The sequence below is a fragment of the Electrona antarctica genome (assembly GCF_951216825.1).
Source record: "Electrona antarctica genome assembly, contig: scaffold_325, whole genome shotgun sequence".
NCBI lineage: Eukaryota > Metazoa > Chordata > Actinopteri > Myctophiformes > Myctophidae > Electrona > Electrona antarctica.
The window spans coordinates 84,421-97,500 of NW_027638726.1; the positions used below are offsets into that span (position 1 = coordinate 84,421).

Here is a 13,080-nt window from a genome sequence, read left to right on the forward strand (position 1 = left end):
ACTCCTCATGTGAACTTTTAGACTACCCATTTGAGACATGGATTTCCCACAAACGTCACATGTAAAGGGCTTTCCCCCTGTATGACTCGTCCTCATGTGAATGTTTAAATTACTTTCTATACCAAAGCCTTTGCTTCAAACTTTACAAGTAAATGGCTTTTCCCCTGTATGAGTCCTCATGTGAACTTTTAGACACTTCATTTGAGACATGGCTTTCCCACAAACTTCACAAGTAAATGGTTGTTTCTCTGCATGAGTCCTCATGTGGTTAGTTAGACTAGCCCTAACACTAAAGGCTTTGCTACAAACTTTACAATTATAGGGTTTTTCCCCTGTATGAGTTCTCATGTGATCCTTTAGATGACAACCCTTACCAAAGCCTTTGCTACAAACTTCACATGTAAAGGTCTTTTCCCCTGTATGACTCGTCCTCATGTGAACGTTTAAATTACTTTTTCTTCCAAAGCCTTTGCTACAAACTTCACATGTAAAGGGCTTTTCCCCGGTATGACTCGTCCTCATGTGAACGTTTAAATGACTTTTTATACCAAAGCCTTTGCTACAAACTTTACAATTATAGGGCTTTTCCCCTGTATGAGTTTTCATGTGCTCCTTTAGATGACTTCCATAACCAAAGCATTTGCTACAAACTTTACAAGTAAAGGGCTTTTCCCCTGTATGACTCCTCATGTGCCGATTTAGCTGACTTTTAACCAAAGCCTTTGCTACAAACTTCACATGTAAAGGGCTTTTCCCCTGTATGACTCGTCCTCATGTGAACGTTTAAATTACTTTTTCTACCAAAGCCTTTGCTACAAACTTCACATGTAAAGGGCTTTTCCCCTGTATGACTCGTCCTCATGTGAACGTTTAAATTACTTTTAATACCAAAGCCTTTGCTACAAACTTTACAAGTAAAGGTCTTTTCCCCTGTATGAGTCCTCATGTGCTCGTTATGATGTGACTTCGTATTACACATTATGCCACACTCTGTACAACTAAACCTTTTCTTCCCTGTGTGACTCCTCGTGGAATCAGTTTGTTTTGGTGTTTTCAGGTCCTGGGACAGCTTGTTGCTCAACGACCAGGCTTGACCTTTCACATTTTGTGTCTTGTGTGATGTCAGTGTGTTTAAATCTGATGGACCCTCCCTGGTCTCCTCTAACTCATCACTGTCTTCAGTGTCAGATTCATTGTCCGATTGAGAAGAGTGTAAAGAGAGGAGCTGGTTATCACTAGTTGGCTCCCACTCATCATCACTGTCACATTTATTGTCCGATTCAGAAGAGTGTAAAGAGAGGAGCTGGTTATCACTAGTTGGTTGTGATGTTCCACAGTCCTCTACATCAGCTTGTGTATTCATGTGTTGAGTTGAAGTGCTGGCTAGAGGCTCTGTCTCTCTGCCATCATCATCATCATCATCATTTTGCACTGCAAGTAATGTCAATGTTGACCCGTCATCCTCCACTGGTCTTTGAAGTAGCTTCTGTTTAATCTGTAAAGACTCTGGTTCCTCCTGGACCAGACTGGACCTCCTCTCCTGATGTTCAGGGGAAAGCTCTTCTTTAGGCAAAAGATAAAATGAAAGAAATCCATTAAATGTTGAACTTGTTGAATGCAGTGTTTCCTCTGTTTTACTACAAGGAAGTAAACACTTCAGACAAACATTTCCTCCAACTACCACAGGTACAACAGTTGTAGATGTTGTGGCTGGAGAAACTTCCACTGTAAATTAAACCATCGGTCTACCGGAAAGTCCTCTAATAGTAACCTCTGTTCAATTAAAAAGACGGGGAAATGTTAGCCATGGTGACGCTCGTTATTAACGAGCATGATGGCAGACCTTCCCACTGTTTTGAGCTCCTTGCTAAATCTAAAAAGCTAATGTCGTTTACATGAACGTTCAGATTTTAAATCTAAAGTGCTCACCCCCAGGGCTTCGGGTGTTAGAATTTTGCACGGATGGGTATTAGCACACATGCATCCCGTATTCTGCAATAAAAAGCATTTTAATCCGATCTGTGGTTGTGATGGAACATGTTCCTTATTTTACTTTTTGCCACTTGGGGGGGGCATAGTTGTTCCATTATTCCTTTGGTTAGTACCTCCCTGTCTCCAGGGGGGTGCTGTGTTTTGGTTGTCTTTGGTTGTCTCCTGTGGCTTGCTACTAATGTTACAGGAAGTGACATGGACTTCCTTTTTCACTGTAAACACCAAGAAAGATCATTGTTGATTGTGTTGAATGATCCAAAGCCATCAGTCTGTTTCAATCCCTTTGAGTGGCAAAATATGTAAGTAGGCATATTCTCCAACAGTGTGACATTGTATATTTAGCATATTTTTCCACATTTGTCATCTTTTGGAGGTGGTAGTTCAGGCCTCATGTGGACGCTCTTCTATTCATATAGGCTATACAATACAACTACTTGACCTTGTAGTTCAGTATTTCTAGCATGTTTGCCTTAACATGTATGCTGACAGGAAATACTTTGTTGTTCCCTGTTAGTTCTCAATTGTGACATTAGTAACAAGTTATTCGTATTTCTGTTATTAATTGTGTCTTCTGCTTTCTGTATTTTAGGTTTCAGTTTTACACTTTTTTGTAATAAACCAGTCCTTTGCAACAATTGCCTGTTCCTTGGAGGAGTTACAAGGAAGAGTTTAGCTGGCTGTGAAGCCCAATTAGAGCCACGTTGGGTGTAGCAGCACAGTGGTCATTTTCTCTCAAGTTATGTATCAGAGTGCAATACACCTCCCAACCGATACGGTGGTTTTATTGAAAGGCAATCAAAGGCTAGACCTTATGAAGCAAACGTTGGGTGTCCAATGTAAGCGTGCGGCTGCAGAGTTCGTGTTCAATATCTTGTAATTTAAAGTTATGTATACCATCTGTGTATCAAATATACATTCATTCCAAGGCAATGTCGCTCTTCCATGGGCAGAGGGTGAGAGCCAACATTGCACTCGTACAATGCGACACGTTGTGAGCTTGTAGATCGGCTATTTTCAGCATGCAACAAAGTGTAAATTGACTTATACTGGATCGCTTGTCCACTAGTCACTTCCTAACATTTTAGTCTAGTTTTTATCTGTTGACGAAATTGTCAATATAGTTAGTCTTAAGTCATCATAGCTTAGTTTTTATTTAGTTTCCATTTAGTTTGTCAGTGAAAAAAGGTAGTCGAAAAATTTTCGTCTTTATTTTAGTCGACAAAATCAACACGGGCAGATCAGACATTCAATGTTCAGAAAAAATCCTTTGGCCACCAGGGAGTCCTCCGCCGGTCCCTTTGGCCACCAGGGAGTCCTCCGCCGGTCCCTTTGGCCACCAGGGAGTCCTCCGCCGGTCCGGGTGAGCCGAGGAGTCCTGACAGATTTGCGGTACAGCTAAGCTGTAAATAAAGTGACTAAAGAACGGGCTACTCCTTTGCCCCTGTTAAGTGTTGACTTGATGCCATATGTAGTCCTGAAGAAAGCAAGGATGTTACAGAGACACTGGAGATGGAGTCACTTGGAGGGGGGAGAGGGGGAAGAGGGGTCAGAGACACTGGAGATGGAGTCACTTGGAGGGGGGAGCGGGGGAAGAGGGGTGAAAAAAAAAAGAAAAAATCCTGGGAACTGCACTTGTGTCCTATGTATACGTAGAAATGCTGATATTGTACTGCTTTTTCCAAATAAAATAAACATAAAAGAAGAACGGGCTACTGTATGTGCTGGCATCGTTGTTATGTTGAGCTGCTGATCTTCAGCAAAGTCACATTCATATGAAGTTGTTGACTCATTCACATTACAGTGTAGAACAGGATAAAGCAAAAGGGAAGCAAGGCTTTCTACATTCCCTCCCATTCACGAGTTAGAAGAGTTAACTGATGAAGAACAGCTTCCCTCCCGTTCACGAGTAATGCTTTCATTGTTTAATTCGCGTTTTTAAGACAGGGTTTCCATCGAACATTGTGGGATAGGTGACGCGTTCGGATGACATCACCGGAAAATATTCGTCGCACTGGCTTGCAAAGACTTCTGGGAAACTGAGGCGCAATGCAAACTTTATGGGAGTCCAGGCTCCGCACGTGCTTGCCTCTTCCTGGCTGCTTGTTGGGTTTTTTTTCAGAACCATTACAAACGATCGACGATAACGGCCGGGTGCTTCTTCAAAGGACATTGAAAAACTAGGCAGTCAACAGTGGACTGCGATTAATTAATCCCGCAGTCAAACTGTTAATCAAGATGTCAGGAGAAGACACACAATTTACGCAGTAGCCATATCCTTCCCACAAAGGATGAAATGATCTGTGTGAAAATATTATGGGTACAGTAATAAAACCATAGAAAGATGAGGTGCAGATCTGCAGACTGTGTCTGCTCCACAGGCAACGTACGCCTCTGCGACAAACATCCATCCTGGCTTTGGCCAGACACACAACGTGGATTAACAGTTAACAGACGTCTCCTCCACTGGGGAGGAAGGGAGAGTGAATCAGTCTGGCTAAAGCCAGGCTAGGTAAAATGATCGTCTAAATTACTTTACACTGTTGAATGTGAATGCAATGTGCATGTTTTGCAGCCACTATCCAATCGATAAGGATTGGAAATGTGGAGCCAACTTACAAACTCACAAGGCATCGTGATCGGACACATCGCGACCTTGTAGATCGGCTCTTTTCGGTGCGGGACACGGCATCGAAAAGAACGTTTTAACTTTAACATGATCAGATTGATATTTAAAAAGCAATAGAAGTAGAGAGGTCATCTTTGATTAGTTACAGACCCATAAGTTACAGACCCATAAGGGTCCATTTGGTTCCAAACTATCATTTAGCCGACTGCCTCAAGGACCCCTGGGGGTCCCCGGACCCCACTTTGGGAACCCCTGCTATACACAGTCAACTTATCTAAAAGACCATCTCTGCATCCCGGGACTCATTACATTGAAAACCTAGTATTTACATGGTAAATGGTGCATTTATATAGCGCCTTTATCCAAGGTGCTTTACATAGATTGTGCATTACATTCACCCATTCACACTAAGGTTGGGCGATATGCCAATGTTTTTCAATCGCCCATCGTCTGTCCAAAAATCGCCGATGGACGATATATTCGTGTCATAAAAGTAAAGTGAGAACAGCTCACTGCAGGTCGCAAAAAAGCCAGATCTACAAGCTCTCAAGGCACCGCGTCCTGCCTGTTTTTGCAGCGCCGTTCGCTACGCGTTGAGAGCTTGTAGATCCGTCTGTTTTTGCAGCGCAGCTGCGCAGCCAGGGTAACAAAATAAGTTACAGGTGGAGATGAAGTGAAGTTGGAACGGACAAGCAGCTGCAAGCCAAGCTAACATCACAACCACTGGCTGGTGACAGTGTTATTAGCCGCAGCAACATGTAGCCTGCCCATAGAGTATAAGAGCATGCCCTAGTAACTTCTCCCCGGAGAACTCTTGCCTCCCCACGCCGGCCCCCATGCTGCTGATCCACAGGCTCTCAAGGCATCGCGTCCTGCCTGTTTTTGCAGCCCCGTTCGCTACGCGTCGAGAGCTTGTAGATCTGTCTATTTTTGCAGCTGGTGTCGGGGTTCGTTCACGCTGTCAATAAAAAATAACTTAGATTACAGGCGGAGATGAAGTTCAATCAGTGGGTTGAATCAGTAGCTACACGCTAAGCTAAGCGCTAAGCTAATCCCCGAGCCTACACTAACACTAGCAGCATGTTTTTTATTTTTTCCCCCCCGACTTCACAGGTGGCGCATTGGGATTGTGATGAGACACGAGACAGCAGTGTGCATTCTGTTGTGACTGTATATTATTAAACTGCATGGGTCTGGACTCTGGAGCGTAAACAACCTGTAGGCTACAGTACAGTAGCCTCCCTCGGCTCGGTCCCGGGTCCCAGCCTTTACTCTGGCTGCCAGAGTGATGCTGCGGAGTGCGGGGACTCTGGGACCATACCATTATAACGAGAGGAGGGGATTTCCACCCGGCCGCTGTTACTACTTTGCTGGCCCAAATTGATTCCGATCGTCCCGAAAAATCGCCTAATAAAAATATTCGGCGATTGGACTCGCACATTCGCGATTGACGATAGATTCGTATCGTCACCCAACCCTAATTCACACACACATTCATACACCGATGGCAGCGGAAGCCATGCAAGGTACCAACCAGCACATCAGGAGAAATTTGGGGTTCAGTGTCTTGCCCAAGGACACTTCGACATGTAGACAGGAGGAGCCGGGATTCGAACCGCCGTCCCATGGATCATTGGACGACCTGCTCTACCTCCTGAGCCACAGCCGCCCTGCATCTGTCTAAATGCACCATTACAATAGTTATAAACCTTTGCTATAAACAATAATTGAAATAATTAGAATAAAACGTACTGGTTTCCAGGTGGTCGTCAGGCTCCTGTTCCTGTCCAGTGCAGGCTGGTTGTGGAGAACTCATGGTCACCTGCAGGCTGGACTCCACACACTGGTCTGGAATGAAGGAAGTAATTGAAGTGAATTGATAGCCTGGCTATAATTGTATAATAGTGTCATCTTGTGCTATATGGTGTGATAAGAATAGCTGCAGATAATAATTTAAAATCATCAATAGCACCCTACATTCTGGCACCCACCCGAGCACGTGTATGTTCACGCATCACCAGATAGCACAAACACTCGTCCTCTTAACCCATTCTGGGCGGGAACCCCTTTTGATCTACAAGCTTGTAGGTCTACAAGGAGCTTGTAGGTCTGCTATTTTTGAAAAATCGTGAAAATATTTATTTCAGAAAACTGGAGGATTTAGAAGAATTATTTTAAATGTTGAGACTGTTACTCGTCTCATCAAAAACCTATGTTTCTACAGTATATCAGTGTTGCTCAAACTATTTTATGTCAAGGACCCCAAAAATGATGTTATTACAAGCTCATAGCGCTATGAGCTTGTAGATCTGCTATTTTTCAATAGCTAAAGTATAACCGAATGCTTAAAACACAAAGGGGTTCCCGTCCAGAATGGGTTAATTAGTGTGATGCTTATTTTTATTTATTTTATTTTACCTGGGAGAGAGTGGCACCTTGTCCTCCCACGTAGTAATGTCAATGTTGACACATCAGCCTCCTCTTCCATGTTGTCCTCTTCAATGTGTGGAGGTTGTGGTTCCTCCTGGACCAGACTGGACCTCCTCTCCTCATGTTGTGAGGGTTGTGGTTCCTCCTGGACCAGACTGGACCTCCTCTCCTCATGTTGTGAGGGTTGTGGTTCCTCCTGGACCAGACTGGACCTCCTCTCCTCATGTTGTGAGGGCTGTGGTTCCTCCTGGACCAGACTGGACCTCCTCTCCTCATGTTGTGGTTCCTCCTGGAGCAGACTGGAGCTCCACTCCTGGGCCCTGAACATGAGCTCATGTTCAGGGGAACCCTCTTTACACATTACACACAGACACAAGGAGGAGAGAAGAGCTAGCACAACAACTCAAAGTGCTTTTCTAAATGTATGACATTTTATTCTTTGATTGATTGATGCATTTATTAACAGATCATTGGAGAATTACAGTACATTTCAAGCACATCTCAATACAAAACTGTTAACTGTGGACGACACCATAAAGTATTACACTTGTTTACAATAGGGCCCACCATGTTCAATTCATCATAATTAGAGACGTACAAATATACTCTATATAGCCAAAAACAGGAAATCATCATAGAGGAGGTAAAAAAATAGTGAGGGGGAAAAGGGGTGGGTGGGGGATTCAGGTTTTACGGGGGCCAGTTTCTAATTGTATTTGTATGTATGCAAGTATTTAGACAGGTATATGGGTATCTTGGTGGTGTATCGAATCTTGTGGACCAGACCCATTGCAAGATGCTGTACTCTGTCATCAACCCTAAGCCATTCCAGCCTGTCAAAGTGGGCAGGGGTTCGGTGGGTTGGGGGGGTGAGGCCAAATAGTAGCCTGGCCAGTTCGTTTTGGGAAGTCTGGAGCCTTGTTTTTTTTATGTTTTTTTTTGTGGCTTTCGCCTTTATTTTATATTTTTTATGGAGGGACAGACAGTAGGCTGACAGGAAATGGGGAGAGAGATGGGGGGAAGACATGCAGTAAAGACCGTCGGGATCGGGAGTCGAACCCGCGGCACACTGCCAGACTGGATTACCAGCCAAGGTGCCTGGACCACTGAGCCATGGCCCAGGCCTGGAGCCTTCTTTTAAGGGCCTTTTGAGGTGCTGTGGTACCAAGAGGTGCATGCATAGTCGAAGAAACCTTGTACGAGGGCTCCCGTTAGGGTCTTCAAGGTGTTTTTGTCGACCAGTGAGGAGATCCTGTATAGGATTCTTTGGTTGACTTTTTGAGTGGTGCAAACCACTCCAACAACTGGCTTTGTTAGTACCCGTGTGTGTTTGTGCCTGTACGGGTGAGCATGGTTGCTATGGTTAGTATGTGACGTCACTGACATAGCTGATCAGACTATATAAGACCTTGCACCACTCAGTTCACACGGGTGTGATTTTTTTTTTAATTACGTTGGTGGCCATTTTATCACCGTAAAGATTTCTCTCCAGGATGGAACCTAGGTAGGAAATTTTATCTTTTCGTGTGATAATATAATTTGTCACCCACTCACATTTATTCTCCTATATTTGTTGATTGTCAGCTTTTGATTGATTGATTGAAATATTTATTAACAATTTGCAGAATTACAGTACATTTCAAGCTCAAACTCAATACATAGGCTGTTAACTGTGAGTGGACGACCCCAATCATTACACTTGTTTACAAGAGGGTCCACTAGCTCTGGTCCATAGCCTTCTACTGCTTCTACGATTCTGCCCTGCAGTATAAGGCTATGGGACCAGCCTCTCCTCTTTAGTGGAAATCTCACGAACGTTTGACCTACTCACCAATACAAAGACAGGTTGTGTCAATAGAAAGCCTACTTTCCTTAGTGGACGCACTCTGAGCCCCCCACCACACGTATAAACTGTACTTTTTGGCCAAAAGGGGATTTTGTTTCCACCGGGAAAAAAATACTTTTAGTTACTCCGCTGCGCCCTCTACCGATATTGCCCAGAGAACTGCCTCATAGAGAATATTTTTCTCTATGAGGGAAAAGAAACATATACAGTGAGGGAAAAAGGGGGTCGTGGGAGCTTAACATACCTGGTTTGTATAATATGACTTGTGGCTGTAAAAGGACGTCCAGAAGTTTGTCTTGTCTCCCCAGCAGAGTTTCCAGTGTCTCCATCTCTCTCTGGAAGAGGCTGAACATGAATCCTGCAGCAGTGCTGAGGCGCTCCAACACGAACACTCCGACAAGCTTCAGCTGACCAACATCACTCTGCTGTTTATCCAAAACACACAATATCTCCTCTCCCACCGACGTCAGGTGCTCATTTATCGACAGCCTCAGCCTTAGAGACTCCGTTGGACGCATTTTACCTCGTTTGTAAGACATTTTTCACCACGCTGATTTGTTCCTCGCCGCCATGAAAAACAACACACGCATGCACGTGACGACAACGTGGTTCAAGCATGCGCAATAGCAGCAGCTTCTTCTTTTTGTTTTACGGCAGATGGCAACCATGGCAACCAGTTTTTGGTGCATTACCGCCACCTTGTGACGTACCCAAATCTTGGATCAACCGAAAATCTATAATCTTCTATATAATTCCCCTCTTCCAACCAATAATACGCAGTTAATGGCACTGCTCAAAAATTATGATAATAATGTGATCATTCACACTGATCAACAAGAACGTTCTCTAAACATGTCAAATGATTTTGATTGGCCGTCAGTGTTACTGTCGAATGTCGATCGAATCAAATCGCTCTGAACGAGATCCCAAAGATATCTGTGGTTTTCCTTTAGTTTTGGTGTGGACTTTTATTGAGTGGTGCAAACCACTCCAACAACCAGCTTTGTCTGTATGTTTGTGTACCTGTGTACGTGTCCGTGCACAGGTGAGCATGGTTACCATGGTCACTGACATTACGTCAGACCACAGCTGATCAGGCTATATAAGACCTTGCACCACTCAGTTCACACGGGTGTGTTTTTTGAGTATAGTCGAATGTTTTTTACACCCTTTTTCCTCCACAGATTAGTTGTCATGATGCCGCTTATTTCCTGAATTCCCACACATTTCTGTAGTCTGTATCACTGTACTCTTTCAAGGTATCCCTGAATTACTGTAGCCTACATTGTTACAATACAATAGAACCTTACATTTATGGCATATATTATTGTACGTAAATATGTAAATCTTTACCCTTGAATACAGTATGTCACTCACGAGGAAAACTTGAGAATATAGTATAGTTTCCATTATGACAGATTGAAAATAACCACCCTTGGACACCAACATCTTCCTCTTTGGAGAAACATTTACCAGAAATAGCAGATCTACAAGCTCACAATGCGTCACGACTCACAAAGTGATGTGAGCTTGTAGATCAGCTATTTTTGGCGAGGTGCTCCAGACTTCCCTCTCCAGAGCAACATTAGTGACTTCCTCCTGGGGGATTCCGAGACGTTCCAAGGCCAGTGAGTCGATGTATTTCCTCCAACTGCGCCTTGGTTTGCCCCGGGGTCTCCTCCCAGTGGGACGTGTGTCGAGGACCTCCCTTAGGGAGGCGCCCGACCAGATGCCCAAACCACCTCAGCTGACTCCATTCCAGGCGAAGGAGCAGCGGTTCTACTCCGAGTCTCTCTCGTGTGACTGAACTTCTCACCCTATCTCTAAGGGAGATGCCAGCCACCCGTCGAAGAAAACTCATTTCGGCCGCTTGTATTATAGAATAGAGGGTTTAAGTTAGACCACAAGTTGAGAAACAGTGAAAATGAAAAGTGAAAATGACCTGGCGATGTATGATGTTGTAATTTACTCGAAAGTCGTATATGTGAAGAACTTCCACAGTTGTACGGAAAGTGTACGCCCCATACACTGTACGGGATTGACTGGTTGAGACACCATTATTAGGAAATAGTCTACTTGCCAGGCCATAGAGCCCCATTGTGAACCCGGACATGTTGAGTACACCAAGGTTTTATGTTAATCTGCCTACACGGGGCAATTTGCATTGCAAAGGCAAATCAAGGCGGAGTCAAGACATGGCGACACAGTGGACATGTGGCAGACATGTGACAGACACACACACACACACGTGTGTGTGTGTGTGTGTGTGTGTGTGTGTGTGTGTGTGTGTGTGTGTGGCCCAGTGTGTGTGTGTGTGTGTGTGTGTGTGTGTGTGTGTGTGTGTGTGTGTGTGTGCGTGCGCCTACAAATGTATCTTTTTTGTGATGTGTTGTTGGGCAATAATCTGCTATGGAAATGTAGCTACTAGGCCTATATAGCAGAGCTATAATCTTCACAACTCTATTTTACGTTTTTACTATAGTAAACACTACAATTAAGCTCTTTCAAAAATAAAGCTACTGAGAATTGTTGGTATACCTAATGTCCTAATCTGGTTGGTAAAGTAGGCTAAATGAGAATATGTTTGAGTTTGAGGACATTGAGTGGCTGAATGAAACAGTATAGCAAATGTCTTCTACATCCTGACAGTTTTCTGAAAAAGCTATGTTTCTATGTCAGTCGTTCTTCGATTTAAAAAAAATAGCAGACCTACAAACTCGTAGGCGCGCTATGAGCTTGTAGATCTGCTATTTTTCAATAGCTAAAGCATAACATAATGCCGCTATGATCTCTGACAGACCAGACAGACAGACAGACAGACAGACAGACAGACAGACAGACAGACAGACAGACAGACAGACAGACAGACAGACAGACAGGCCTGTGTGTGTGACCCATTTGTTGACTAAAACTAAGACGAAGAATGTTCGTCGACTACCTTTTTTTTCAAATGTGTAATAGCCTACAACTGTGAAAAAGCTACACATGGGTGGATAATCCAGTCTTTGATGTGATGTACAAATTGCACTCAATACCCATCTGTTTTGCTGTGTTATGTTGATGCCACACATGACACAACATGTATAGCTTTGCCAAAAGCTATACTAGATATTTTGTGTTCAGCTATAATGGTGAACACATAGCTGAACTAAATGGAACATACACCTTTTAGTGAAGCTAATGTGAATCCAATCAGTTCACTGCTTATGTAAGTTTACAGAATTGAGACTATAGTCTAGGCTGGGGTGGAATATATATGGTACTATTCTTTACTTGGAGGGGAAATCATTCAAATGTATTATTGTTCATTTATGTTTTAAGAATTAAATGGCAGTTTACGTGTCCCTCTAAAAGTGGTTCACTAGACTGGTCATGTGAATATCATTCACTAGACTGGTCATGTGGATATCATTCACTAGACTGGTCATGTGGATATCATTCACTAGACTGGTCATGTGGATATCATTCACTAGACTGGTCATGTGAATATCAGTCACTAGACTGGTCATGTGGATATCATTCACTAGACTGGTCATGTGAATATCAGTCACTAGACTGGTCATGTGGATATCATTCACTAGACTGGTCATGTGGATATCATTCACTAGACTGGTCATGTGAATATCAGTCACTAGACTGGTCATGTGAATATCATTCACTAGACTGGTCATGTGAATATCAGTCACTAGACTGGTCATGACCAGTCTTGTCTAGTAGTGAATAAGAGGACAGTTGAATGAATATTGACGGTTAACAAAGTCATTGTTGTCATTAATGACAAACTCATTTTGACCTAAAACCAACCCAACGGTAATTTACACATCTGAGACATGTCTCAGTAGTCTTGTTCTCTCTTCCCTCCAAAAGTACTGTTGTCATTTGTCACACAAGTTGTCATTAATATAGTGTAGTACAACTCATCCATCGCCAAGGACTTATTTAACTTCTTTTTCATGATGTCCTGGAGCGCCAAGGACGTGTTTTTCGTGTTTTATAACATGGTAAAAAAAAAAATAAATAAGTTTAGTTTATTTTTTTAGACTTTTTTTTTGAAAAAAATAAAAATATATAAAATAAAATAAAATATATATGGTGGCGGTCAGGGCCTTTTGGCGCCCCCTAGTGGCCTTCAGGTTGGTATTTTGGCAGCAGACTAGACTCGTCTTTGAAGTCAGTTCATACCAGC

General features: G+C 43.2%; 2 protein-coding genes across 3 annotated transcripts in view; one reads left to right on the top strand and one right to left on the bottom strand.

Annotated features, from left to right (window-relative positions):
- Positions 1 to 569: 569 nt before the first annotated feature.
- On the bottom strand, positions 570 to 9,496 carry LOC306917766 (uncharacterized protein). Of its 2 annotated transcripts, none has more exons than XM_079530677.1 (4): positions 9,139 to 9,496; positions 7,037 to 7,399; positions 6,371 to 6,466; positions 570 to 1,560 (listed from the first exon to the last, which is right to left on the bottom strand). In XM_079530677.1, the coding sequence occupies exons 1-4, from the start codon at positions 9,431 to 9,433 to the stop codon at positions 710 to 712; spliced, it is 1,605 nt and encodes a 534-aa protein (XP_079386803.1). In that variant the 5' UTR covers positions 9,434 to 9,496; the 3' UTR covers positions 570 to 709. The 2 variants fall into 2 exon arrangements, with proteins under 2 accessions (XP_079386803.1, XP_079386802.1); XM_079530676.1 differs by having other exon boundaries at positions 570 to 1,563.
- Positions 9,497 to 11,474: 1,978 nt separating this feature from the next.
- The window catches only part of LOC306917770 (ankyrin repeat domain-containing protein 22-like), a gene marked incomplete at its 5' end in the record, with an annotated part of 12,527 nt that continues 10,921 nt past the window's right edge, over positions 11,475 to 13,080 (top strand). Inside the window, one exon of the mRNA XM_079530679.1 lies at positions 11,475 to 11,513. Coding sequence (XP_079386805.1) covers positions 11,475 to 11,513 — 39 coding nt within the window. The remainder of the gene's footprint in view (positions 11,514 to 13,080) is intronic.

What these genes read in the sequence shown, in the direction of transcription:
- LOC306917766 (XM_079530676.1), bottom strand. Translation starts at nt 9,433, where the DNA reads ATGTCTTACAAACGAGGTAAAATGCGTCCAACGGAGTCTCTAAGGCTG. An exon ending in AAGGTGCCACTCTCTCCCAG is followed by an intron (nt 6,467 to 7,036) that starts GTAAAATAAAAT and finishes CCTTCATTCCAG; the next exon opens with ACCAGTGTGTGGAGTCCAGC. An exon ending in TGACGACCACCTGGAAACCA is followed by an intron (nt 1,564 to 6,370) that starts GTACGTTTTATT and finishes TTTTGCCTAAAG; the next exon opens with AAGAGCTTTCCCCTGAACAT.